This window comes from Camelus ferus, chromosome 8 (genome assembly GCF_009834535.1).
Source record: "Camelus ferus isolate YT-003-E chromosome 8, BCGSAC_Cfer_1.0, whole genome shotgun sequence".
Classification (NCBI taxonomy): domain Eukaryota; kingdom Metazoa; phylum Chordata; class Mammalia; order Artiodactyla; family Camelidae; genus Camelus; species Camelus ferus.
In genome coordinates, this window is record NC_045703.1 from 29,276,874 (window position 1) to 29,302,649 (window position 25,776).

The following is a 25,776-nucleotide window of genomic DNA, read 5'->3' on the forward strand; positions in this document are numbered from 1 at the left end:
TTTAACACTATATCCAGGAGACAATCCCACATCAGACTTGCCTTCTTCTTATAAAAGCTACCTAATTCTTTAAAATTCCTTCATATAAATGTTCCACAATTCAATAGCTTTTGTTAGTGTTACAGTATTCTATCACATGAATATACTGATATCCTATCCTATTAATGGACTCATAACATATATTGTTAATGAACTGTACATGCATCTTTGTGTATATGCATGGGTACTCCTGTAGGATAAATTTATAGAAATGGAATTGTTAAAGGGTATGTGTACTTTACATTCTGATAAATAATGCCAAGTTGCCTTAAAGAGATTATAGCAATTCATATTTTTACCAGTTTCTGAGCCTTCCTGTCTCTCTATATCTTTGATAATACAGTATCCTCTCAGACCTTAGATTTTTGTCATGGTGATATTTCTTTATTATTTTAAGTCACACCTCTTATTTTGAATGAGATTAAGTATTATTTCAAATATTTAAGCCATTTGTATTTGTTTTTCTTATTGATTTAAAAATCTTTTGTTTACTAAGGAAATAAATTCTTGTCTGTAATAAATATTGTAATTTTTTTGCAATATATTATTTGCCTTTTACTTTTCTTAGCTTTCTTCCCCCCAAACAGAAATATTTAATTTCACTGCTTTTAATGTGTCTCTCTTTCCCTTATGGTTTTTGGTTTATGTCTTGCTTTTAAGACATTGCACTTTAAAGCTGTAAAAATAAGTTCATAGGAAGACATTTACAAAGATGTTGATGAGAAGGATTACAAGAAAAGTGAAAAATTTAATTTGATGGGCCATGGTTCTTAAGAAGGTGGTAGAGGAGGTAGGAACTAAGATCCAGAAATAAATAGAAGGTTGCATTGGAAGAGGAATCATCTTCCTTTGTCATAGGAGGGAGAGAGGGAAGGATGGGTACAGCTATGGGAGGTCGGGATTGCAATTTCATATGGAAAGTTGAAGGAGTTCCAACCCAATGCCTTCTGTTTTCTCTTTATGAAGAAGTAGACATCTACTGAAAGTAATGGGGGAAGTGTAGTTTAGTTTGAAGGGAGCTGAGAAGGTTCTAGAGAATCATTGCAGAGACAGAGAGTGAACTAACCAGTGAAACAGACTTGTTGACTAAATGGAGGGACACTCCTCAGAGCTTTCAGAGTATTCTTAGCAGTCTTCAAAAGTCCAGGTATACGTGAGGGAAGGTCAGTATCTTAGTATGAGATTTTTTCTATTTTTAGCCATCCTTCCATCATTTGTTTCTAATTTTATTCCATTATGGTTGCAGTACTGTGATTCTTTGGAATTTACTGAGGCTTCCTTTATGGCTTAGAATAAGGACTATCTTTGAAATTGTGTTCTACATTCTTGAATGTATTCTTGATTTGTTTGGTAGAGTTTTATAGATATAAAATAGTGTACTTTAGTGTTGTTCAGATCTTTGAGAGGATTGTGTCAAAGATGTGGTGTTTCTTTTTTCATGGTCCACAGGTTTGGATGGAAGCAGATATCAGTATGTGAAGTTTGCAGTCTTCAGCGTGAGTGAGTGGGCTCTATGATTAGGCATGCAGAAGTAGGCAGTCAATGGGAACTCCCCTGTGCCCTGCCCTGTACCCAGCAGATAAGGAAACTGCAGGTTATACAGTTGATGTGGCTTACCCAGAGTCATACATCTAATAAGTAGCAGAACCGGAATTTGTACCCAGATCTTTTGGGATCAACTCTAATACTCTTCTGCTATATCTCTTATGCTTAGTGGTGGTAGGTGATAGTTTTCCTCTGTTTTCCAACATCATCCTTAAGGTTATTTACCATGTGCACAATCTATAATACAGTATCATTGGATCCTTATAAAAAACCCATTAGAGAAAGTGTCATCATCCTACTTCACAAATTCCCTAAGATATAAGTATCATGACAAATCTTACAGCTGGTCACTAGAGAAACTTATTCATGTTCAGATTTTTAAGTCTTTGTCTAGTGTTAAGTGTGTGTATTTTTGGGGTTGGGCGTGTATCAGAGTCCTGGCAGAAAACTGTTCAGAGTAGATGTTTCAAATAAAGACTGAATCAAGAGATGACTTAGAGAGTCATGGATGGGCAGGGCAGGCCTCAGGCAGCAAGTAAGGGATGGAGAAGTGGAGGAGGCTGACAAGAGCTAGAGCTGTGCTGTGAGGACCTAATTGTTCCTGAGGGATGCAGCTCTGCTAGTGACACAGCCCCAAAGTAGGGAGGAAACAGAGAATGACCCGGATTTCTCTCTATCCCCTCCCTCCTATCCCCTGAAAGTAGTGCCTCCCAGGGGCTGAGCCCTGCCAGGAACCAGCCAGCAAGGTTAGCCCCCTGAGGAAGAGAGCAGGCCGAGGAGGCATGTGGAGATGGGAGGACATTTGGGATGGAGAATCCCAGCACTGAGGAACTGTGCCAGGATGGAGTGCTCTGAGACATAAAAACACATTACAGGAAATTAAAACATTGAGAAAGGAAATTTAATGGACTTGAAAAATAGGGTAAACTGTGAGAAAGTGTAAACTAGGAGCATGTAAATGATGTGGGTTTCTGTGTGAGTTAGTTATTTTCAAGAAAACTGTGTGAACCTAACTTTCCTTGAATTCACTGCTATGAATAATTTTAAAACTTCTTTAGGACCCATTTTACAGCCTTCTAAATAGTCTTATTGTTCTCCATTAAACCCCTGATTTTCCCCTTCAAATACAGATTTTTAAACCCCTGAAACAATTTCAGTAATTTTTGGAAGGCTGAAATTTTATTAGTAGAAAATTAGCTTGCTCTCCAGGTGAAAATTCTTGGAGTATATGTAGTATAGTTTAGATAGACAATATCTAACGTCTGTCATTAGAGGAGCGTCCATTTTGTTTATGTTTATTTAGAGTAAAATCTGCATCTTAAACAGTATGCCATACTAGATATTTGTAATCTGAGATGTTTGACGATCTTTTCCTTTGGTACTCTACAACCATATCTCAATATCATCTTCTAAATATTGCCATAAATATAATACAGTATAATATAAATTATATATGTAATATAATATTTGCCAAAGTGCTCTTTCAAAAATACATTGAACAAAACAGAAAATGGAACCAAGTGAGATATATATATTTTGCAGCATTGAGTTCTTCCCATGTCATATTTTCCCCCATCTTTGTTAAAATTTTGCCTTGAACTTCATTTATTCAGTATATTATTGATTATATCATGAGTAGGCCCAGGACTATTCCTGTGAAGTGTGTTGTGAAGAATTCTCAATTGACACTCCAGTTACTTAATATAGAAAGTTGCTTTCAAAAGATTTCTAATACATAGAATATACTTAGAGATTATTAGTTTCTATGTTTTCCAGTTTGAAGCTGTTTAAAATTATTGAGGAGGATAATGCTTTTTTTTTCTGGCAAGTTGAAAATGGAATAACCAGTGTACAAGAATAGTTCATATGAGATATTAGAACAAGACAAATTAAGAGGTTTTAGCAGGAGTAGAATTTGTTTTCAATCGAGATTTAAGAATAGTTGGAGAATTAATGTACAGAGGAACACAGAGAAGGCATCCAGCTGGCAGAATCAAAGCAAAGAAGATCCTTTCGCTGAAACCATGGTAAAGGTTCTTCTGGAAGGGGCATGCTGGAGTCAGAGGCTGGATTTATAGAGAAAGCTGAGGGACAGCAAAGTGAGAGAGGTTTCTGAGGCATGTTGGAGTGACTGGACAGATTATAAAACAAAAGCATTATGTAGTAGATCCTGAAATTCAGCTTTTGAGGCTGTTTTCTGTCAAGATATTGACTGCTCTAGTTGGTGCTAAGTGGTAACCTTTGCCTGTTCTTACCCTCTGTGAGTTCTCTCGGCTCTGGCTTGCCTTGGTTTTTGCACAGGTGTCAAGGAGTTGTCATAGAGTTTGAAGGTTACTCTTCCAAGTGGGGCAAAATTCAGGATGTAATTTGGGTTGAAAATAGTATCAGGCAAAGAGAAGTTCCATTTTGTTTCTTCCTTAGAGGCCTTCATTCTCCTGTTTTGGTCTGGACTTGATTGCTTTCTAGACCTGCCTGTGCCACTGTGGTTCTGGAGCAACCCTACATCTTACCAGATCTTTCCTCCCAGGATCCTCTGTGTTTCCAGGAGCATAGGTGTTCCTATTTCTGTTGGGGAGATTTTTTGAGACTCTCTATGCATGGAATGTCAGTGTCCCATTTTTATGGGAAAAATGATTGAGTCAGTTAGATTGGAAATCATTGCCCCTCAAATTTTATTCAAGTTTTTATTGGTTCTTTATGACCTGTTCCCCTACCCACCTCTCACCTTCCACTGCCACCTTGGACATTTGTAGGATTTTCTTAATATTTCTGGCAGCTGAAATTTCAGGATTGTGACTTGTTATGGGTCTTATTCCTCTCAGTGTGCTGGATGCTTACTCTTTCCTTCCAATCTTGAAATCTAGTCCTTCAGATCTGAGAAAAATCTTAGATAATTTCATCCCCTCTTTTTTCTCTCTTTTCTCTTTCTGGGATTCCTTTTGGTCAGGAATTAGACCCCCTGAATTAATTCTGTAATTTATTTTCCATCTTTTATTGTTACTGTCTATTTAATTTTTTTTTTTTTTTAGCATTTCCTCAAGCTTATCTTCTTATCTGTTTTATGGAATTTTATTTCTTTTTGGGGGTGGGTGGAGGTAATTAGGTTTACTTGTTTATTTTTTAATGGAGATATTGAGGATTGAACCCAGGACCTCATGCATGTTAAGCACATACTCTACACTGAGCCATACCCTCCCTGCCTTGGAATTTTATTTCTGCTACCATATTTTAAAATCTGAAGTAGTACTCTGTTTTGTTCTTAATACTCCTTTAAAAAATTGCATGTTGTTCCTGCTTTGTAGTTTTAATAGCTTCTTTTATTTTCCCCAGCATATTAATTACTATTGATTACAGTTTTATTTTGAAGTTCCTTTTTGCCTTCTGTGTAGTCTCTGTTTCCTCTGAGTTTTTTACCTCCTGTATATTTGCTCTGGTCTCCAATTGTCATAATGGAAGGGTTTTTTTCCCCACAAATTTTTGTTGATTCTTGGCTGTCAGTTCATTTTAGAGTCTTTTCAGATATTAACAAGCTGATTGAAGGCTCCCCCTTAAGAGGTTTGTTGACTAGTGTGCTTTAGTATATGGTGATCTGATAGGAACCCAGTTCTTTCTTTGGGAGAAACCCACACATAAGTGCCTGTGAGCCTTTTTTTCTGGAGACAGTTTAGTTTCTCCAGAAAACGTCTTCTGATCCCTTGCTTGCCAGGAATAAGCTCAGCTGTCATTGTTTGGGGAGCCCATTTTGGAAAGAGAAGGAAGATTACAGGGTTAGTAAATGGTGAAAGGGATGTAAACTGCAGTCATGTGGCTTCAGAGCCTTTATCTGAGCTACTTTGATTCTAACCTCCTATTTTAAAACCTAAGTGGGGCTTCATGTCCTTTTACATCAATTTTTTTGTACTTGCGTGCAATAACTCGTTTCAGTCCTGTGCATAGCATGGTTAGGAACACTATCTATATGATGATATTCAATGATTTCTGTATTAGAGATTTATAATTTGTTCTTAATTTGCAGCTTTTTTCAAGGAGAAAACCTCCAAGGGGCCTGTATGTTTATGGAGATGTTGGTAAGTGTGTTAAAATAAGTTTTAAGTGAGGGGTCCAAATAGAAATTTTCCCAGCTTTCACTCAGGGATAATTTCCATTTCTATCCCTCAATCCACTACCAGTAAGGGAATAGGATGAGGCAAGGTAAAACAGGAGAAGAGGAGAGAGGAGTGCAGTTCCCTTAGTTTTTACTTTTATTTCTCATAGGGTGTGATTACAGTGAAAGGCAGGATTAGCTAGCATGTTAGCGTGCAAACATTATTTAATGTATAAAGTGAGTTGATCTCAGGGAAGGAAATCATTTCTAGATAGGTTATTAGATAAATCAGAATTTCATTGCTCAGTGCTGTTTGACTCAGCTTAATACTTAAAAATACTGTTCATTTTTACTTTCAATTTTCACTAATATTTCTACTCATAACCTAAGCACTTGTCCTCAATTTAGTTACCTTTAGTTTAATGATGAGTGGACATTCTTAATGCATGAGTGGTAATATTTCCTTGGTCTCCCACTTCCATGCATTGGGTACAAAGACTCACATTTTCTTGGAAACCTTATGAACTGTCACTTACTTTCTAGATTTTCCTAATCAGTTAATGTCTTGCTTCTTCCCCAACTTAATTCTTACTGGAGTTGTCTGTTTTCTGGTTTTTATTTCCTTCAAACAATTCCTTTTCTCTTAGTACTAAACCTCTCCCTGGTTACCACCTTCACTGATGTCACGAAAGTGGCTCTTCCTTCATCTGGACTTAAGGCTTTTCAGTCACTTCTTTATTGGCATACTCAAAATGCACATTTAATGTCACAAGATCTGTTTTGGTTCTCAGCTAATAAATAAGCTTCAAGCTCCCCTTTAGCCATAAGAGATTTGCATTGTGAGGAAGTGGTGGCAGAAGTTGATTATCTTGGTAAGATTTTTAGGATAAGAAAAATAATAGGAGTTGAATAAGTAGTTACACTGTCTCAAATATTAAGCTATTCTTTTCTGGGCCCTCCCTCTTCTGATTTGTTTATTAATGCCTCTAAATGCCTGTTTTACATTTACAGGATTAGCAAATCTAGTGAAAAAAAAAAGAGTTGTTTAGTTCACAAAAGTGATTGTTAGAGATTCTTCAAGTTGTTGAAACCTGTAGATTTAAAAAATGTGAAAGAAGCTTAAACTATTCTTTTTCTTGGGTCATTGGTTAATTAGTATTTTTGAGACCAATACTTCTTATTTAGAATGTAATTTATACCAGGTACTCAATCGGTTTTATGTGTCTGTACCTTTGGGTACCACTAACAGATCTCATTCTGTTGTCATCTCTCATTTTCTGCCTCTTTGGAGAACATTTACTTCCTATACCTTCACTTTCATGTTCAGTCATTGCTAAAATCAGAATCCTTGTTTTTCTTGCTATCTTAACCACTTACCCATAAATGGAGATGGTTAGTAAAGCACAACGGTTTCCACTTCTGCAAAAGGACTTTAAAAAAAAAACAACTATGAAAGTTGTTAAATTTTAGTTTGGAAAATACAACCATATTCTAACAAATTGAAGGGAAGTATAATAAATGTAATTCATCTGAATGTTTGAAAGAATTAGAAAAGATGTGATAACGTGGGATAGTCACATAAATTGGGTGTGTGACAATCTTGGGCTAAGAACATCTTCACAATGTAGAGAGGAGATGAGAAAGGAATTCTGAAACAGGAAATGAGGTGAACATTTTGGTGGCCATACTCAGTTTAGCTTAGAATACTTACAAAATAGGTAATAAAAAAATAGGTCAAATTCTTATTTTGGGAGGAGCTCTCTGGCTGGCAGAATGGCCTCAGAATGCCTTCGCTAATGCTTATTCTTTATTATTTTTCTTTTTTAGACTTGGGAAATAGTTATTAAGAGACTTGATGGAAAAGAAATGTCTGTTGCTTATCATCCCCTTCCCTCTCCTTATTCTTGCCCTTGGCTTGGGCTTTGTCATGCCCACTTCATGCTACTCTTTCTTCATAGGTGTGCTGAGATGATTGACTCAGATAGATCCTCACTCCAGGGAACCCCAGGAGCACTGATATCATCATGGTTCAATCTTGAAATGAAATGTTTTGATTAATAAAAGCCTTAGCATACCTTATGCAAAAGCCAAAAGCTGCAGTAGTAGTGTTTGGCTTCATTCTTACCCTACAATTGGCTTTCTTATAACAAGATTTCAGCTGTTAACTAGCAGACTGAATGGTTAATGATTTCTCCCATATATCAGAAAAGAATAAAAGTATATTTTGTTTTCTGTGGCCTCCTGGTTTAACCTCACCTGTTTCACATTGATAATTCCACCAGTGGAAAGGTAGGCTGGTTTTAAGGTTAGGAGTTGGAAAGCAAAATTCTGGAGTGGGAGGCAGTGATGAAGAACACTACTTCCAGCTCTTTCTGCAGGACGTCAGCTGTGAAAAGGGCACGACTGGAGGGGGCTCTTGAGTAGTCCTTTTTGGCTTCCTAACTATAGGCTTAAATGTTAGAATTTAAGAGTTTTAGGTTTTACAAATTACTCTCCTGGTAAGAATCTTTTGTTGAGAAAATTACAGGGTTTTAGTTTGGACTCTTTGGGATCAAAGCAAAACTGTGGAGTAGGTGAAATTTAGTGTTGGTTTCTTCCCTTCTTTTTTTTTTGGCAGCATCTCCTGTCCTCATTCTTCTAGTCACTAAACAAATGTTTGTTGAGCACCTGCCTTGTGCCAGGCAGTGTATTGTTCCTGGAAATGTAATGGTGAATAAAAGCAGACACAGCCTTTGCTCACCCTAAGATTACAAACTGTTGCAATGGCTTTGAAATATTTTTGAACATGACTCACAGTAAGAAATATATTTTATATCCTGAATTAGTATATGCTTGGGTGTATACACACTGTATTTGTGTGTGTGTGTATGTATATGTATGTATATATATGTATGTGTATATATATATGTGTGTGTGTGTGTATATATGTGTGTGTGTGTGTGTGTGTGTGTATATATATATAAACTTATTTGTTTTGTAGGATTTCCTACAACCTGGATTTTGCTGATGCATCTCTGTGGTGTGATATGAGTCTTCCAACTTTGTCTTTTTTAGGGTTGTTTTGGCTATTCCATGGCCTTTGCATTTCCATGTGCATTTTAGAACTACCTGTCAATTTCTTTTTAAAAAAAATTCTGGGATTGTGATTGAGATAATGTTGAATCTATAGATCAGTCTCTACAAAGAATTGGTAACTTAAAATATTGAGTCTTCCAATCTATGAGCATGGTACATTTCTTCATTTTTAAATATCTTCTTTAATTTCTTTCAGTAGCGTTTTATAGTTTGTAGTACAGAGATCTGATATGGTTTTTGAGTAAGTTTATTCCTATATATTTTATGTTTTCTAATGCTGCTGCAAATGGTATTGTATTTTAAAATTTTAATTTCTAGTTGATCACTGCTAGTGTATAAAATCAATTGATTTTTTTGATGACCTTGCTAAATTCAATGATTAACTCTAGTGGTTATTTGGTAGCTTCTTCAGGATTTTTTGTGTACACAATCACATCTGTGAATAAAGACAATTTTACTTTTTCGTTTACAATTTTTATGCCTTCTAGTTCTTTTTCTTGCCTCACTGCACTAGCTAGGAGCTCCAGTACAGTGTTGAATAGAAGTAGTGAGAGTGGATGTCCTTGCCTTGTGTCAAATTTTAGAGGAGAATGTTTAGCCTTCACTAGTGAGTATGAACCATTGTTAAGTATACAGTTCGGTGGCATTAAGTACATTGACGTTGTTATGCAAACATCACCACTATTCATCTTCTGAACATTTTCATCATCCCTAAATGAAACTCTGTTCCTTATTAAATAATAGCTCCCCATTCTATAACTCACTCTCTGCTAGTCCCTGGCAACCACCATTCTACTTTCTGTCTCTATGAATTTGATTATTCTAAGTACCTCATGTAAGTGGAATCATGTAATATATATCCTTTTGTTTCTTGCTAATTTCACCTAGCATAGTGTCTTCAAGATTCAATCATGTTATAGCATGTATCAGAATTCTATTCTTTTTTAAGGCTAAATAACATTCCATTATTGTATATGCTAATTTTGTTCATCTATTGATGAATGTTTGGGTTGTTTCCATCTTCCGACTATTTTGAATAATGCAGCTGTAAACATTGATGTACAAATATCTATTTGAATCCTAGCTTTCAGTTCTTTTGTATGTATCCAGAAGTGGAATTGCTGAATCATATGGTCATTCTGTGTTTAATTTTTTGAGGAATTGCTATTTTTCATAGCAATTTACTATTCCATAGCAAAATACTATTTTCCATAGCAGCTGCCCCATTTTACATTCTCACTAGCAATGTACAAGGGTCTCCACTTTTCCACATCTTTATCAACCTGTTATTTTTCTGTTTGTTTGTTGTTTTCATAATAGCTATCCTAATGGATGTGAATTGGTATCTCATTGTAGTTTTGATTTGCATTTTTCAAAGGATTAGTGATATTGAGTATCTTTTCATTGTAAGGTTTTTGCTTTTGCCCTTTGTGAGGTTGAGGAAGTCTGCTTCTTTTCCTAGTTTATGGGAGTTTTTATCATGAATGTGGGTTGAATTTTGTCAAACATTTTTTCAGTTGTTAGTATTGTGTGATTTTTATATGTTGAATTTTATTTTGGCAAGGAGTTTAATAAATTGCTTGCATACCAGCTGATTCATTTGAAGTATTTTCTTAATTGAACATTTTATTGAGATAATTATAGATTCACATGCAATTGTAAGAAGTAATACAGAGAGATTTGTGGTCATTTTACTCATGTCCGCCATGAGGCATTTTGCAAAATTATGGTCAACCAGGATATTGACATTGATAGAATTCACTGATCCTATTCAGATATCTCCAGTTTTACTTGTACAGTCATACCTCGGTATCCATGGGGGATTGGTTCCAGGAGTCTCCCAGGATACCGAAATCTGGTAATACTCAAGTCCTTTATATAAAATGGCATAGTACAATGAATACAATCGGCCCTCTGTATCCATAAGTTTCACATTGGCTGTGCTGTACTCTTTTATGTGTATTTAGTTCTATGTAATTTATCGCCTACTTAGGTCCATCTGTCCACCACCACAGTCAAGATAATGAACAATTCTGTCATCACAAGAATCCCTTGTGTTGCCTATAATTTTATAACCATACCTACTCACTCTTCATTTTTACATCCTGGCAACCACTAATGTGTTCTCCATTTCTAAAATCCTGTCATTTCAAAAATGTTATATAATTTGAAAAGTACATACCTTTTTAAGACTGGCTTTTTCTCTGCTCAGCATAATTCATTGGAGAGTCATTCAAGTTGTTGTATGTACAGTATCTCTGGAAATTGTTCATCTTACAGCTTCCTGGTGCCTGTTCTTTGCCTAACATCATGGAGTATCACCCTACACATGAGCAGCTAATATTCAGCAAAGACTCAAGAGTGCCCTTTCATCATGTAGCTTCCACCTCTCTGGCACTTTGCCTTGCAAATTTTACCTGCGTTTTGGACTCCTATAATTCTGATCTCTCTTAACCCAACTCATTCAGACCTGGGTGTTTTACTTGGTTTCACCTATTCTGTGCAGCAATCTGGAAGGTGCCTCCAAGCCAAAAGCTGGAGTGATATAGGGCTACTCTTGCCTTTTCCTTTATCTCGGGGATCAGAGCCTTGTTTTTTTTTTTTTTTTTTTCCCCAGAGTCTAAAACATTAGTTTCATAAATTTCATCCAGTTTTGTAGATGTTTATGTTGGGAAGGCAAGTCCAGACCTAGTTACTCTCCCATGGTCTCTCAAAAGTTTCCATTTTCCCATGTATTTGTAAACCTTTCTTCCTCCAAGGTTATACAAATGTTGACACATATTGTCTTCTAGATCTTTCATATTTTTTATCATCTTGGATTCATCTGGAATTAATGTTGGTGTGAAATGTGAGGTAGGGATATAGTTTTATTTCTTTTGCAAATGGTAATTTGTCTTTAACAATTATTATTTTTCACATATACTGTTATTATATATACTTATGTCTACTTGATTGGTTTAGTTGATTTTTAAAAAATCAACTGAAATTTAATAATACATTTTTTATAGGGATGTTATAAATTTTATTAGAATTTCAATTTTTTAAAATTGAAGTATAGTTGATTTACAATATTATGTTAGTTTCAGGTGTACAGCATAGTGATTCAGTATTTTTGCATGTTGTATTCTATTATAGGTTATTAAATGATAATCAGTATAATTCCCTGTGGTATACAGTAAATCCTTGTTCTTTATCTATTTTATATATGGTAGTTTGTATCTGTTAATCCCATACCCCAAATTTGCGCCTCCCCTTTTCTCTCTCACCTTTGGTAACTATAAGTTTGTTTTCTTTATCTGTGAGTCTGTTTCTGTTTTGTATATACATTCATTTGTGTTGTTTTTTAGGCTCCACATGTAAGTGGTATCACACATTATCTTTCTCTGTGTGACTTATTTCACTAAGCATCCATGTTACTGCAAATGGCAATATTTCATTCTTTTTTATGGCTGAGTAATATTCCATTGTATAGGTAGACCACATCTTCTTAATCCAGTCTTCTGCTGATGGGCACTTATGTTGTTTCCATGTCTTGGCTATTGTGAATAGTGCTGCTATGAACTTTGGGATGTGTGTATCTTTTCAAATTGGCATTTTCATTCTTTCTGGATGTATACCCAGGAGTGGAATTGCTGGATCATATGGTAGTTCTATTTTTAGTTTTTAAAGGAATTTCCATACTGTTTTCCATAGTGGCTGCACCAATTTACATTTCCACCAACAATGTATGAGGGTTCCCTTTTCTCCACATCCTCTCCACCATTTGTTATGTGTAGACTTTTTGGTAATGGCCATACTTTGACAGATGTGAAGTGATACCTCATTGTGTTTTTGATTTGCATTTCTCTAATAATTAGCGATATTGAACATCTTTTCATGTGCCTGTTAGCCATCTGTATGTCTCCTTTGGAAAAATGACTATTCAAGCCTTCCGCCCATTTTTTGATTGGGTTGTTTGTTTTTTTTGATATTGAGTTGTATAAGCTGTTAGTAGATTTTGGATATTAACCCTTTGTCAGTCACATCATTTGCAAATATTTTCTTCCATTCCATAAGTTGTCTTTTCCTTTTGTTTATGGTTTCCTTTGCTGTGCAAAAGCTTTTAAGTTTAATTAGGTCCCATTTTTAAATTTTTGCTTTTATTTCTTTGCCATAGGAGACTGATCCAAGAAAATATTGCTATGCTTTATGTCAAAGAGTGTTCTATGTTTTCTTCTAAGAGTTTTATGGTTTCTGGTCTTACATTCAGACCTTTAAACCATTTTGAGTTTATATTTGTGTATGGTGTTAGGGAATATTCAATTTCATTCTTTTACATGTAGCTGTTCAGTTTTTCTAGCACCACTTGTTGAAGAGACTGTCTTTTCTCCATTGTTTATTTTTGCCTCCTTTATTGTAGATTGATGATAGGTGTGTGGGTTTACTTCTGGGCTCACTATTCTGTTCCATTGATCTGTGTCTATTTTTTATGCCAATACTATGCTGGTTTGATTATTGTTGCTTTGTAATATAGTTTGAAGTCTGGGAGGGTTATTCCTCAAGCTTCATTCTTTTTCTTCAGTAATGCTTTGGCAATTTGAGGTCTTTTGTGGTTCCATATAAATTTTAAGATTTTTGTTCTAGTTCTGTGAAAAATGTCCTAGGTATTTTGATAGCATTTGTATTAAATCTGTAGATTTCTTTGGGTAGTATGACTATTTTAATAATATTAATTTCTCCAATCCAAGAGACAGGCTATCTTTCCATTTCTTTGAATCATCTTTAGTTTCCTTCATCAGTGTTTTATAGTTTTCAGTGTATATGTCTTTCTCCTCCTTGGTTAAGTTTATTCCTAGCTATTGTTTTTTTTAATGTCACTTTAAGCAAGAATTTTTTTTTTTTTTACTTTTTCTTTCTGGTATTTCATTATTAGTATATAGAAATGCAAAAATTTCTGTATATTGTATCTTGTATCCTGCAACCTTGTTGAATTCATGTTTTTACTTCTAATAGTTTTGGGGTGGAGGCTTTAGGTTTTAGGTTTCTCTGTATAGAATATCATGTCATCTACAAATAGTGACAGTTTTACCTCTTCCCTTCCAATTTGGATATCTTTTTTTTTCTTGTCTGATTGCTGTGGCTGGGACTTCTAATACTATGTTTACTATGTTAAATAGAAGAGGCAATAGTGAGTGTCCTTGTCTTGTTCCTGAATTTAGTGGGAAGACTTTCAGCTGTTCACCATCGAGTATTATGTTTGCTATGGGTTTGTTGTAAATAGCTTTTATTATGTTGAGATGATACATTTTTATTATGTAGTGTCTCTCCCTTTCCTCCTTGCTTCTCCCAATGTTTTTTACTTGCTACTTATTTTTTTGGGGTAGAGGGAATATTTTTGACATTTCTTTTGGTATTATTTACTCACATAATATTTTTTCAGGTTAATTTTTTAAAGAGTGGGTGTTTATTTTATTTTACTCAAATGTTAAGTACCTTTCCTTTTTCAGGTAATTGTAGGTCCTAGATATTATGCCATACAGTACATGTTAATCCATGTCATTCATGTTACTAATGTGACTTCTACAATTCACTTAACCAGTTACACATTGATAGTCATTTATTATATCATTTTATTTTTTACCAGGAGCTAGACTTTCAAATTATGTTATCAACTTATTCCTAAATTAATTTTGATTGTGATTCCACTGAACTTTGAAATAATTTAGAAAGCATAAATATCCTTACAGTATTAATTTGGGTTCTGAGTATTTTTAAACCTTTTGATAGACAATGCCAAATTGGCTTCCAGGAGTACTTATCTTCCCACATCCTTGCCAGCATAAAATGATATATCATTGGTGTTTTAATTCATAGTCCTTTTATTTCTGGTGGAGTTAAACTTTTAAAACATATGTTTAAGGATATTTATATTTTTTGTGTCATTTGAGGGCTTATGTTCTTTGCACATTGTTCATTCTTTCCCCCCACCCCTGTTAATTCTATATTGTTCAGTAATCTTTCAGTTGCAGTGAAAAAAAAAAAAAAGCCAGTTGAATTAGCTAAATTCCAGGGGTGGAATTTAATGGTTGTTTTAATGGTTAAGTCAAGTAATGATCTTATTTAGTCCTGGGTAGATCTGTGAGCTTAAATAACAATTTAGGGTTCTTTCTCTCCTTCCCTCTTTTTCTCTTTTCCTTCATCTTTTGCTTCTGCTTTCCTTATTGTTGGCTTCATTGTTGGTCAGAATTTTTTGATGTTATAGGAAAAGTGGCCCCTAGGATCTTTTGGTTGCTTTCTTTAAAGGAGAAGGAGCCATTCTCATGATCAGAATCCATATTAACTCCCCCTCGGGAATCCTGACGTAATTGGGTCACATGCCCACTGCAGGGCCAACCACATTGTAGAGGGTAATGGGGTATTTTCATTGGCCCACCCTGTGATTGATACCCTCATAGAATCATACTCAGTAGAGAAGTTTTCAAAAAGAAGAGATTTAAGACAGAAAAGCAAAAAAAGGCGCCTATTTTAGTTTCCAAGAGCTCTTTATATCTTAAAGATATGTAAGGTTAGACTCCCAAGTTCCATGAGGACAGGAAGTTTTGTCAGTTTTGTTCACTAGCATATCCTAAGCATCTAGAAAAGGGCCTTACACATGTTGGTCATTAAATAAAAATATGTTGATTAAATAAATAAGAATATTAATTTTGTTTGTGGTGATTTTGATATTCAGAAGGTTGAATTTCATGTAGTCTAATCTATCAGTTTTTCCTTTATGATTTCTTCATTTTGCTTTTATCTTCAGAAACTTTTAAAATAGTAGTTTTGTTATATTTTAAGCCCATTTTTCAAATGGGCTTAGCACAAATATTATGTTCAAATACATGTTCACATTTTTGGTTAGATAATTCATGACTTTTTCTGAATCTGTAAGTATACTATGCTTCAAGCAGCAGAATTGGAAACTTTATTAATTTACTTCTTTGTGTAAATGTAATTATATAAAATTTGCTGCCACTCACTATATCAAGAGATTTGTAGTGAATATTTTTGCAAAAAATTACTTTTCAATCTAAATGGTCTCCTCATTAAAAATCTAGCGAATTGTATTATTGTCGTATACAAAAACGTTTCTGACAATTCAAATGGCATGGGCCCAAAGTCATCTTATGGAATGGAGGGAAGCTCAACAGATTTAAGACTCAAACCTTGTTTCCTGAGCTGACTTTGATGTTAATAATTGCAGCTCCTCAAGAGCACTGTGGTGAGGTGGTGGTGGAAGAAGCAGCTGGGATAAGAGACAGGACCAGCATCCTCTGGCCTGTCTGCCTGGGAATGCTAAGTATGAACCGAACTTGACCACTGCCCGTGTCCCCAAAGCTCTGGGCTTTCTGTGAGGAAATAGGCCTCCTGTGTGTGCCTTGTTAAATGCCCAGGCTGTTGATTCTTCGATTACTTTTTTTTTTTTTTTGACTCTTTGATTACTAATGCAATCGTAGTGATTAAAATTTTCAGAGTGCTGAAAATTAGATAATTTAATTATAAGGGTTAACTGTGTCTGGATTTCTGCATGTAGGCCTCATTTTGAAAGCCTATTCTCAGCTCTTTAAAATGTGTGATGATTGACAATTCTCTAGCTCTAATCTACATCTGTTATTTATTTTCAGTATTTATGTTAGATGCTATTCTGTATTTTTTTATTTATCATTTTTGAATTTTCCCATAGTGCCTACGACAGCTTCTCATGCTTCATAATGGCCCAATAAATATTTATTTAATTATTTTATTTATACTGGTGCCTTTTGTAAGAGAAATGGAAAAATGAATAATCTGTAATCTTGCCAGTTAATGAATATAGTTCTCTGCAGGAAATAGTCCCTGTAATGTTAAATAAATGCTGTATTTCCTCAAAACAGGATTTTAACAGAAAAGAGTATTTGTTAGTTAGCTTAACAAAAAATAAACACTCCTTTTTAAAAAAGTAACATGGTTTTAAGTTTTCCAGTAGAAAAGTGTGGTTTCATTATCCCAAAGCTAATGAACAATCATTAGAGCAATCAGTACATACTGTTTAATAATAATCCTTTTTTTTTAGGTACAGGGAAAACAATGGTGATGGACATGTTTTATGCTTATGTGGAAATAAAGAGGAAAAAACGGGTTCATTTTCATGGTTTCATGCTAGATGTTCACGAAAGTAAGTTAATGATCTAAAAGAAGTGATTTGTAAACACTACAAAGTAATTTTCTTCATCTTATAAAGTTCCTAATCTTCCAGTCTTTTTAAAAATTAGATTTTTGCTAAGAGTAAGATTTTATTTTGTTTCATTTTGTGCTGTATTGAAACAATTAGTATTGTGTCCAGAGTTGGTCCTAGAGACAAATTCAATACTTCCAAATAAGAGAACAGAGGTTACTCTACGAAGGTCAGGCATTTTCTCTTTCTAGTAAGGGTCAGTGAGAAATGTTAAAGCCTCACTTTTTCATGAAGCTCTTCTTACTTAGGTCCTTTCTTCTGTGCCACCTTGCATGGAGCCATTCAGTTTGTCCTTGTATGTATGCTTTATTGCTTTGTCAGTGCTCTTATGTTATTTTGTCTTTGCATTATTTGTTTACCACCTGTACTGTAACCTCTTCAGGGCAAGAAAGTTGTGTTTTTCTTCAAATACTTTAAGCATTTAGTACACATATAGTGAATGAAGTAAGAATGGCTAGAAAGAAGGGAATATTCTGATTAGACATGCTAGACACAGGGCAGAATCATCTCCTGTGCCCACATCCCTGAAATCCTCAGGCCTAAGATTGATCTGTCAAGCCATCTAGTCACCATCTAGTCAGCTGTCTATTACTTTGTCATCTCTGAAGTGACTGAAGAGTGGAAATGGAATGACCACAAAGTGTCCTTACACCATGGGAATATAATCATATGTGAACAACTTATTTTGAGGTAAAGAAAATGCAACCAACTTCAATAATCATATTTGATTGTATGTGGAATTTAAACTTCACTTTTGTGTTACACTAATGTTTCATTTAGAGATTTTAAAATGTGTTATGGTTTTCTAAAATGTACTATTAATACAATATTTGATTTGTGTTTAATTTCATCCACTTAAGGAATACACCGCCTTAAACAGAGTTTGCCAAGAAGGAAACCAGGATTCATGGCTAAATCATATGATCCAGTAGCTCCCATAGCTGAAGAAATCAGTGAAGAAGCATGTCTCTTATGTTTCGATGAATTTCAGGTAGAGATGTTATATAGATGTAAAATAGTATACTGAATGAAGTATGAAGATTTAAATTCTGTTCCTGATTTTATCATTGTTTTATAAATTGATTTGACACATTATCTCTTATGTCTTTAATTTTATTTTCCAGTCTAGGCAAACCTGCTTGCACAGGACAAATCTGGCCCATCTGCTTTTGTATGGCCAGTGAGAAAAGAAAGATTTTTGTATTTTTAAAGGGTAAAGAGAAAGAAAAGGCAACAAATACCATATGTGGCTTGCAAAGGCTAAAACATTAACCATTTAGCCTTTTATAGGAAAGGTTTTCTTATTCCTGTATTCTAGTCAGTGGATTCACATTTCCTCTACACCATAATGGAGATAATATAATGATTATAAAATAATGTCTTTAAAGATGTTTGAGGGTTTTTTAAGTGTTACTAAAGAACCAGTGATTCACACATCTCTGATGCTTCACAACTTACCTGTGATAAAGGGAGAGAATTGCTCTAGTTGAACTTTTAAAGTTTCTTCTAGTTTTAGGATTCTCTGAAATTGTGCATTTATATTGGTAGTCTGTCTGTCTGTCTTTCTTTCTTTCTTTCTTTCTTTCTTTCTTTCTTTCTTTCTTTCTTAACATTTTTTGAGTTATGTTCATTTTACAATGTGTCAAATTCCAGTGTAGAGCACAATTTTTCAGTTATACATGAACATACATATATTCATTGGTAGTATTTATTTCTTATGAGAGCAAATAGGGAATGAAGGTAAATACCATGTCTTATGCTTCTTCTGTATCCTGTGTAATGCCCAGTGTTATAATAAAAATAATAGTAATAATAATGATGATGATAGAAGATACTCTAGATTAAGAATTACTTCCTCTTTATTTGACTGCTTTTTTTGGTAGCTCTGAAATGTAATAGTTGGTTTTTCTTTAATGCTTGTCATAAGTACAATTGATTATTGGAATGAAAATAGAAAAATCTACAAGTACTGAATATAAGCTTAAAAATAGAACTTCACACCTAAAACTTTTGAAAAATATTTCTGGAGCTGAGTGCAGAAACTCCTGTGTCTGATTACCTAGAATAAAGACCCAGAGAACTATTAAGAGGAGACTAAGGTAGGCCCAGGGTGAGTCGCACATCTCATTTAAGCCTCACAACATATTTGTGATGAAGTGAGGAAATTCCCCTAATTGAATTTTAAAGTTTCTTCCAGTTGTAAGATTCTCTGAAATTATACATTTAAATTGGTAGTGAGTTATTTCTTGTTCTTCTGTACCTAAAAACCTGGGTTAGTGAAAAGATGATGTGCCTTTGTTCTAAATGAGGCATGGCAGGTCTCCTCTAGCAACTCAATACATATAGCTAACAAGTCTCAGTTTATGATACAGGAGAAAGGAGACTTTTCACGAGGAATGGTGTTACAGTGAACCACCTGGGGAAGAGGAATTTTTACTTCCTGTTCCCTTCAGTCGTATTCAGATAGTGTGGCATTCACCATTTGTATTGTAGAACTACAAAGGTCTTCACGAGAAAGGCTTATGGAAAAGAGATGTTCCTCTGCTGCTCTAAAGAGGTACGCTAAGCACACCAATGTATTGCAGAAAGAGAAAGGCCTCATTTAGTTCTAAAAATAGTGCTGAGTTAACAGTTATGTGGCTTTCAACGACAAGTCAGTGATGAATCAGTAAAGACTATCTCTCTCGGTTTCTCATTATGATTCTCTTAACCAAAATATCTCTAAATAAAATTGAGTTGACAGTTAAATTTTTGATTAAGGTATTGAAATGAAGATTGTTAGAAATATATTAATACCTAACCTTTGTAAAATAATTTATGATTTAAAAAGTGTTTTTATATCCTTACTTCATTTAATTCTGTAAGATGGTTATTATATCTCCATAATATATATGAGGAATATAAAGGCATCAGAATTTCCTAGGTACCGTGTAAAAATCATTACCTGTAACTTAAAAAATATAAATTTTAAAACATTCAGCGAAATGATTGGCATGTTTTTATGACGTAAGGATCATTGGCAAGATTGTTTAAGAAGGTTAGGAAAAGATAAAAATCTGGTTGTGCAAAGGAGGTCCTGAGAATATTTATGACAAATAGGGCCAAATTAGGCTTGACAGGCACAATACTGAGGGTCAATGATACTTTTTGGGTCTCATGAAAATAATTTAATTTCTTTTAAAATTTGAAGAAATAAATGAATATGTAAGTAATGAATCCAGTCTGTATCTGTCTGCCTCTGTACTGTATTTGACTTATACCAACAGTTATAAAATATAACTTTTATATATATGTATATTTATGTACATATATATTTAAATACACTTATTTTTTAATTGAAGAAAGGGCTCATGAAAGTAAAAGGGCCCGTGAAAGTCATAATGCCTCCCTGATAGGTCCTAACAGGAACCTGTCTGGTTGCTCTGGGCACTCTCCACTGAGTTCAGATTTCAGAAGATCAAATATATGGTTGGGAAGAAGGAAACAAAAGCACCCATCTATCAGGATACTCATGTTCCAGATGAGTGAAGTCTTGCAAAAGAAATGCAGGCAACAAAAAGGATTTTTCACATTACATATTAAGGATGTATAAGGGAGATCAAAAGGGAGGCAGGCCACTTACTTATAAAACGTTGCTTGCTAATGAAGAGAAAGTGGATGTGATGGAGCTGTCATTGCCTGCCTTATCCAGAGTTGGTTTGATGTTCATTCATCCATTTACTCATTTATCCCAGTAGTCTTAAAGAGCCTTATTCCATACCCCAGGACCCTATCTGTCCCACAGTCAAATGGACCATGTCTAGACATCTGATCTGTGAGTAGCTAGTTTACAAGCTTGTCAACAACCTTAGCCTTGTGTGGTGTGGCCTGGGGATTGAGCCAATCTTATACTCTTTATCATGTATTTGAACTAAAAGGTATGGAGAGAAGTTCCCACTTAGTAATGAGACAGGAACAGACAGACATAGGAAGTAGCTGATTCACATTAAGGGGAGGGGTACTAGGGTGCTCTCTAGGCAGCTACTGAGCTAACCCTGGAGCTACATGTAATCCCAGGCCAATCTCCAGCTCCAGTTCCCAGGAGGTGCTCTCAGTGCCCTTCCCAAGCTAAAGTCTCAAGTATAAACCCCTTTTCTTTAGCTAAATCTTTTGTACCTGCTTCTTGCAAACAGTGTTGATGAGAATGGAACTATTCAATTCATGTTTTGCTTCTGGCTTCTGTGGCAAGAGGATTTCCCTATCATATAGAAAAGATAGCACCAACAGAAATACTGTGAGGAAATGTTACCTTCCTTAATAAAAATCTGTTACTACCAATGGAAGGAGAATTACGTGATTGTTGAACCAAAGTCCAAGAAAAGCAAAGAGATGAGGTATTTACTAGAATGCTTTTGGCTGCAGATAACAGAAAACTCAACTTAAAAGGGCTTAAACTCTAAGGTAGGAAATATTATGCTGTATAGATGGTGTCATTCCTCTTGCTCAAGCCCCCCCACCCCCCTCTCTGACCTTATCTCCTATACTTTCAGATTCACTCAATGCTCCCTACTGTTTCCAATCCTATTTTCTTCATAGATTAGGGAACCATAGTAAATAGTGAATGTTATACCAAATGCTTCTCACCAGGGCTCTGAAGAAAATATGCACAGAGACAACAAAACAAAGACTGAAAACCAAATTGATTGCTCTTATTTGATTGCAAATTTCAGTACAGCATTCTAGTATGTTAGATTTGACAACACTAGAGACCCTTTTCCCTTGAGCAAAGTTGACCTGAATGTCCTAGAATGAAAAATGTTAATAGTCTTGCTCTTTGTTTCCTTGGCATTTCCAAACTTGAACCTTGGAGCTTACTACTGCATACAAGAAAAAGCCAATATTTGCATATACCCCTTGTTGAGAAGAGCCAGGCAGCATGAGAATATAAGGTCAACAGTGTGTCCCTTAACAGAGATGATCACTGAGCAGAGCTTGGATTTCCTAGTTTCAGTATCCTAGACTATCTTCTACTGGTCTTGGCGAAGTTCCTCCAGCACACCAAAACTGGATTATTGAAAATCCAGATATCTGCTTGTCTCCCTTTTTCTAAAATTCAAGAGGGTAGAAAGATACCCCTGAATATTGCTGCACCAGCACTCTGACCCCCAACATCCATACAATTTAGAACAAACAAGCTGAGGCTCTGCACGGGGATGCTTTTTGTACATGGATTAGCCTCCCCAACATACCCATCAGAATAACCCTCTCACTTCTTCAGATCTTTGCTCAGTTACCTCCCTAACAAGGCCTATCACTATACCCTGTTTAAAATTGCAATTTGCCATGACCCCCACACTTCTAATGACCCTACCCTCCTTTTTTCATAACATATATTACCCTCATAAATATTTACTTATTATGTTTATTATTTATTATATATATTTTTATTCCTCTACAGAGATGTAAACTTGAAGGCAGGAATCTTTGTTTTGCTAATTGATGTATCTCAAATGTCTAGAACAGTGCTTGAGAATGAATGAATGAACAATAATAGTGAATGAAGGAGTGAATGAATAAATCCATGTACCAAATAATAGCTATTGAAGTAGCCCCAAACTAAGTCCCATTTCCCTGTGTATAATAACAACCTACATTTTTCCCATCAACATTCTGAGTTATCTTAACATTTTTGTCTAATTTAATAGATGAAAAATGGTATCTATTGTTTTAATGTTTATTCCTTTAAGTAGTAATATGGTTTAATTATTTCCATATATGTTTACTTACTGTTAAAATCCATCTTTTATGAGCTGTTTGAGTCAATGCCCATTTATTTGTTGGAATGCTTGTATTCTATCTATTAGTATATTCTGTAATAATATTACCTACTATTTACTGAGTGCTATGTGCCTATGTTCTTAACAACTGTACTGTGCTATGTATCATTCCATCTACAGCTAAAATTCTGTACAGCTATACATAAGTAATGGAATTATACTAGCTACGTATATAGGTAACAGTCATAATTAACATTTCTAGAGGCTTTACTATATGTATCATAACAATTTTGTAAGGTAGATATTATTACTGCCTTCATTACATTGATGAGGAAATTAAGGGTCCGAGAGGTTAAGTAACTTGTCCAAGGTCACCCAGCTGGTAACAGTTTGAATCCATCATCAGTGCTCTTATTTGCTAGTAGGAACAGCTATGTTATATGTTCTCCTTGATATATATCTTTTATTATGTGTTTAAATATACAGATCTGGTTGGGCTTTTAGTAGATGTTTTAATGATAGAACCTAAAAATTAACCTTAAGCCTATTAAGCCTAGTACAATACATTGCTGATTTACTAGAAAAGAGTTTTTTAGGCATTTTAATCTTAACAACAGTATAACTACAATCATTGCACTTTTAAAATTGACTCCTGTTAGTGGTCTTGATTTTTAAGTAATTATTGGCCTTTAGATGGTGTTAATATAATATTTATTTCACTAGGGAGATGAATGAGAATTATTGCTGCTTAAAAATAAGAATACATTCTTTTTTGTGCTCTTGAGTTTAGGACATTTTGAAGATTATGTTTTGGTAGCATTCAGAATACATTTGCAGAATATATTCCTCATTAGCTTGGCCATCATTACTAAGTGTAGCATTCCAGTTTTACCTGCGGTATCAGATACACAATTCTTTTCTCATTTGAGAAATTTGTCTAAGTAGGATGTTTTTATGTGTTTTAATTGCTTAAGTAAAAGAGTAAGTTTTCCTTAAAATTTTCTTTAGAGTCTTCATTATATTCTCGTTGAATATTTGTATTATTATTAAACCGTTTATGATTCTGAAGATACCAGAATACTGAAGGAAACTGAATTTTTTTAAAGTGTTATTTCTTCCTGTCTTTTTTTAGGGACACTGGATAGATGTTTCACTAATACGGTTCAAAAAAAAAAGAAATACGGTTCAAAAAAAAAAAAAGTCTGATCAGAATATCATGCAAAATTCTTCTCTATAAGCTATCGATATCATTTGAAAAATAGTTTTGACCGTTTTTATAAAACAAGAAAGCTATTAAAAACTGCTAATAAAAACTAGACGCTTATTTTTGTGCTAATACTAATTACTGATAATGCATGCTTATGTTTGTCACTCATTACATGACACTGTACCAATCAGTGGATGACTGAGACTCAAGCACTTACACATGTAAATTAACCATTAGATTTTTTATTTCTTTTCTTACTTAAGTGAGTCATAATGGAAAGCAACTCTAGGTCGTAAAAAATCTTGTCTCTTTAATGCTAATGAAATGTCTCCAATCTCTGTATTAGCAGACTACCCTTGGTAGTAATCTGTAGCCTTCTCCTTTGTTCCTGGTGGTAATGAAATGCTGGGTGCTGAAAAAGCTCGCTCTTCAAGAATGTGTGGCCAATTGTCTTCTGTTCACTTATACTGTAAAATTGCTGTTCCCCTGCAAAGCTGAACAAGTGCGGGGGCGAGATCAAAAGAGTATACATTGGCACCCATCTACACCAAATGACTCCTGCTTTATTAATTAGCCATAGCTTCTCCAAGTTAATTTACTCTGCCAGGGCAAAAACATTCTGTAATACGAAAACAACAAATTATAATTCAATCACAAGTCTTTATTTTTTTGCTTTCTTCAACTTTCTGTTTAAACCTTTGCACTGTGTTATAGGCTAAATGTCCCTTCAGTTTTCTGAGTCTCAGGGCACTGAAGCTATTTTTATTTTTTTCAAGAACATCAGTGAGATAAGTCAGATGATTATTTTTATTCTCTAAAATTGGGTAATTTTAATTGATATCATTCTTTTTAAAAGTCAGTGTATGGGAATCCAATTTAAAAATGCTGTTGCTTACAAAATTTACAAGCTTGTTCTGTCCTCTCATCAGAAATGCCACTGGCGTTTAAGCATTTGAAAAGGGCCTTTTCTGTGAATGTTTTGGCGGAAGCAAAATTTGACAATGATCCTAAGCTCCAAATTAAATAATATCAGTACTACTTTCCTTTTCATTTTAATTGCCACTTTGTAAATTTGAAGTCTTTTTAATTTATGAAATCTTAAGTAGTTTTTTAGTTAATGTTTTGAAGATATAGCCTGAAACAGCAAAAAAAAGATCTGTACATCCCCATATCCTGATTTGGTTTGGTTTGGTTTTGTTCATATGGGAAGGAAGTAAGTAAACTTTTGAGTAAGATATTAGCTGAACGAGAAAAGTGATTTAGACTTGTGTGTCACCGAGGTTATTGTAGTTAGTTGGTAACTTTTAATATTTTGATCTAATTTGAAAAAATTCCACTAGTTTCTATCTACTTTAACATGATTTAAAAATAACAATGTGATATATATTATGTGATATATTTTGTAAGTATAAAATAAGCTTTTTTGAGATTGTTGAAAATGTGCTATTAAACAAAAATCAAAACATTCTTACATTGGGAGCATCCCAAATCCATGTTGTTATATTCATAGGGTAAGGTGCAGTGATTTCTATCAGCCTTCACTATACATTAATTTTTGAAGTCAACTTCCTTCCATCCTTAATTTTTGTATTTGTGATTTTTTAAAGGTTTTTTTTTTTTAAAGTTATCATTAAGCTTGCTTGTAAATTGTGGATTTTTAAAAATAATTTTAGAAAAGATTAATAGTTATATGTATTTTTGTAAATTAGATGGAATAGTTTTATCTGTATTATGCATTTCTGGTTTTGTCAGAAGTGATTTTTTAAAAATCACTGTGTTAACCATTCTTGTAAGGTTTTTTCTCTTCTTTTTGGTAGAAGGAATATTTGTGTTTGCG

At 34.4% G+C, this 25,776-nt stretch overlaps 1 protein-coding gene across 8 annotated transcripts in view; it reads left to right on the forward strand.

Annotated features, from left to right (window-relative positions):
- AFG1L (AFG1 like ATPase) overlaps nt 1–25,776 on the forward strand; it is a 201,920-nt gene that overhangs the window by 52,754 nt on the left and 123,390 nt on the right. For all 8 annotated transcript variants that reach the window (XM_032484645.1, XM_032484647.1, XM_032484646.1 and 5 more), the window contains 3 exons: nt 5,600–5,651; nt 16,815–16,916; nt 17,837–17,967. In XM_032484645.1, the coding sequence (XP_032340536.1) occupies nt 5,600–5,651; nt 16,815–16,916; nt 17,837–17,967 (285 nt within the window). The remainder of the gene's footprint in view (nt 1–5,599; nt 5,652–16,814; nt 16,917–17,836; nt 17,968–25,776) is intronic.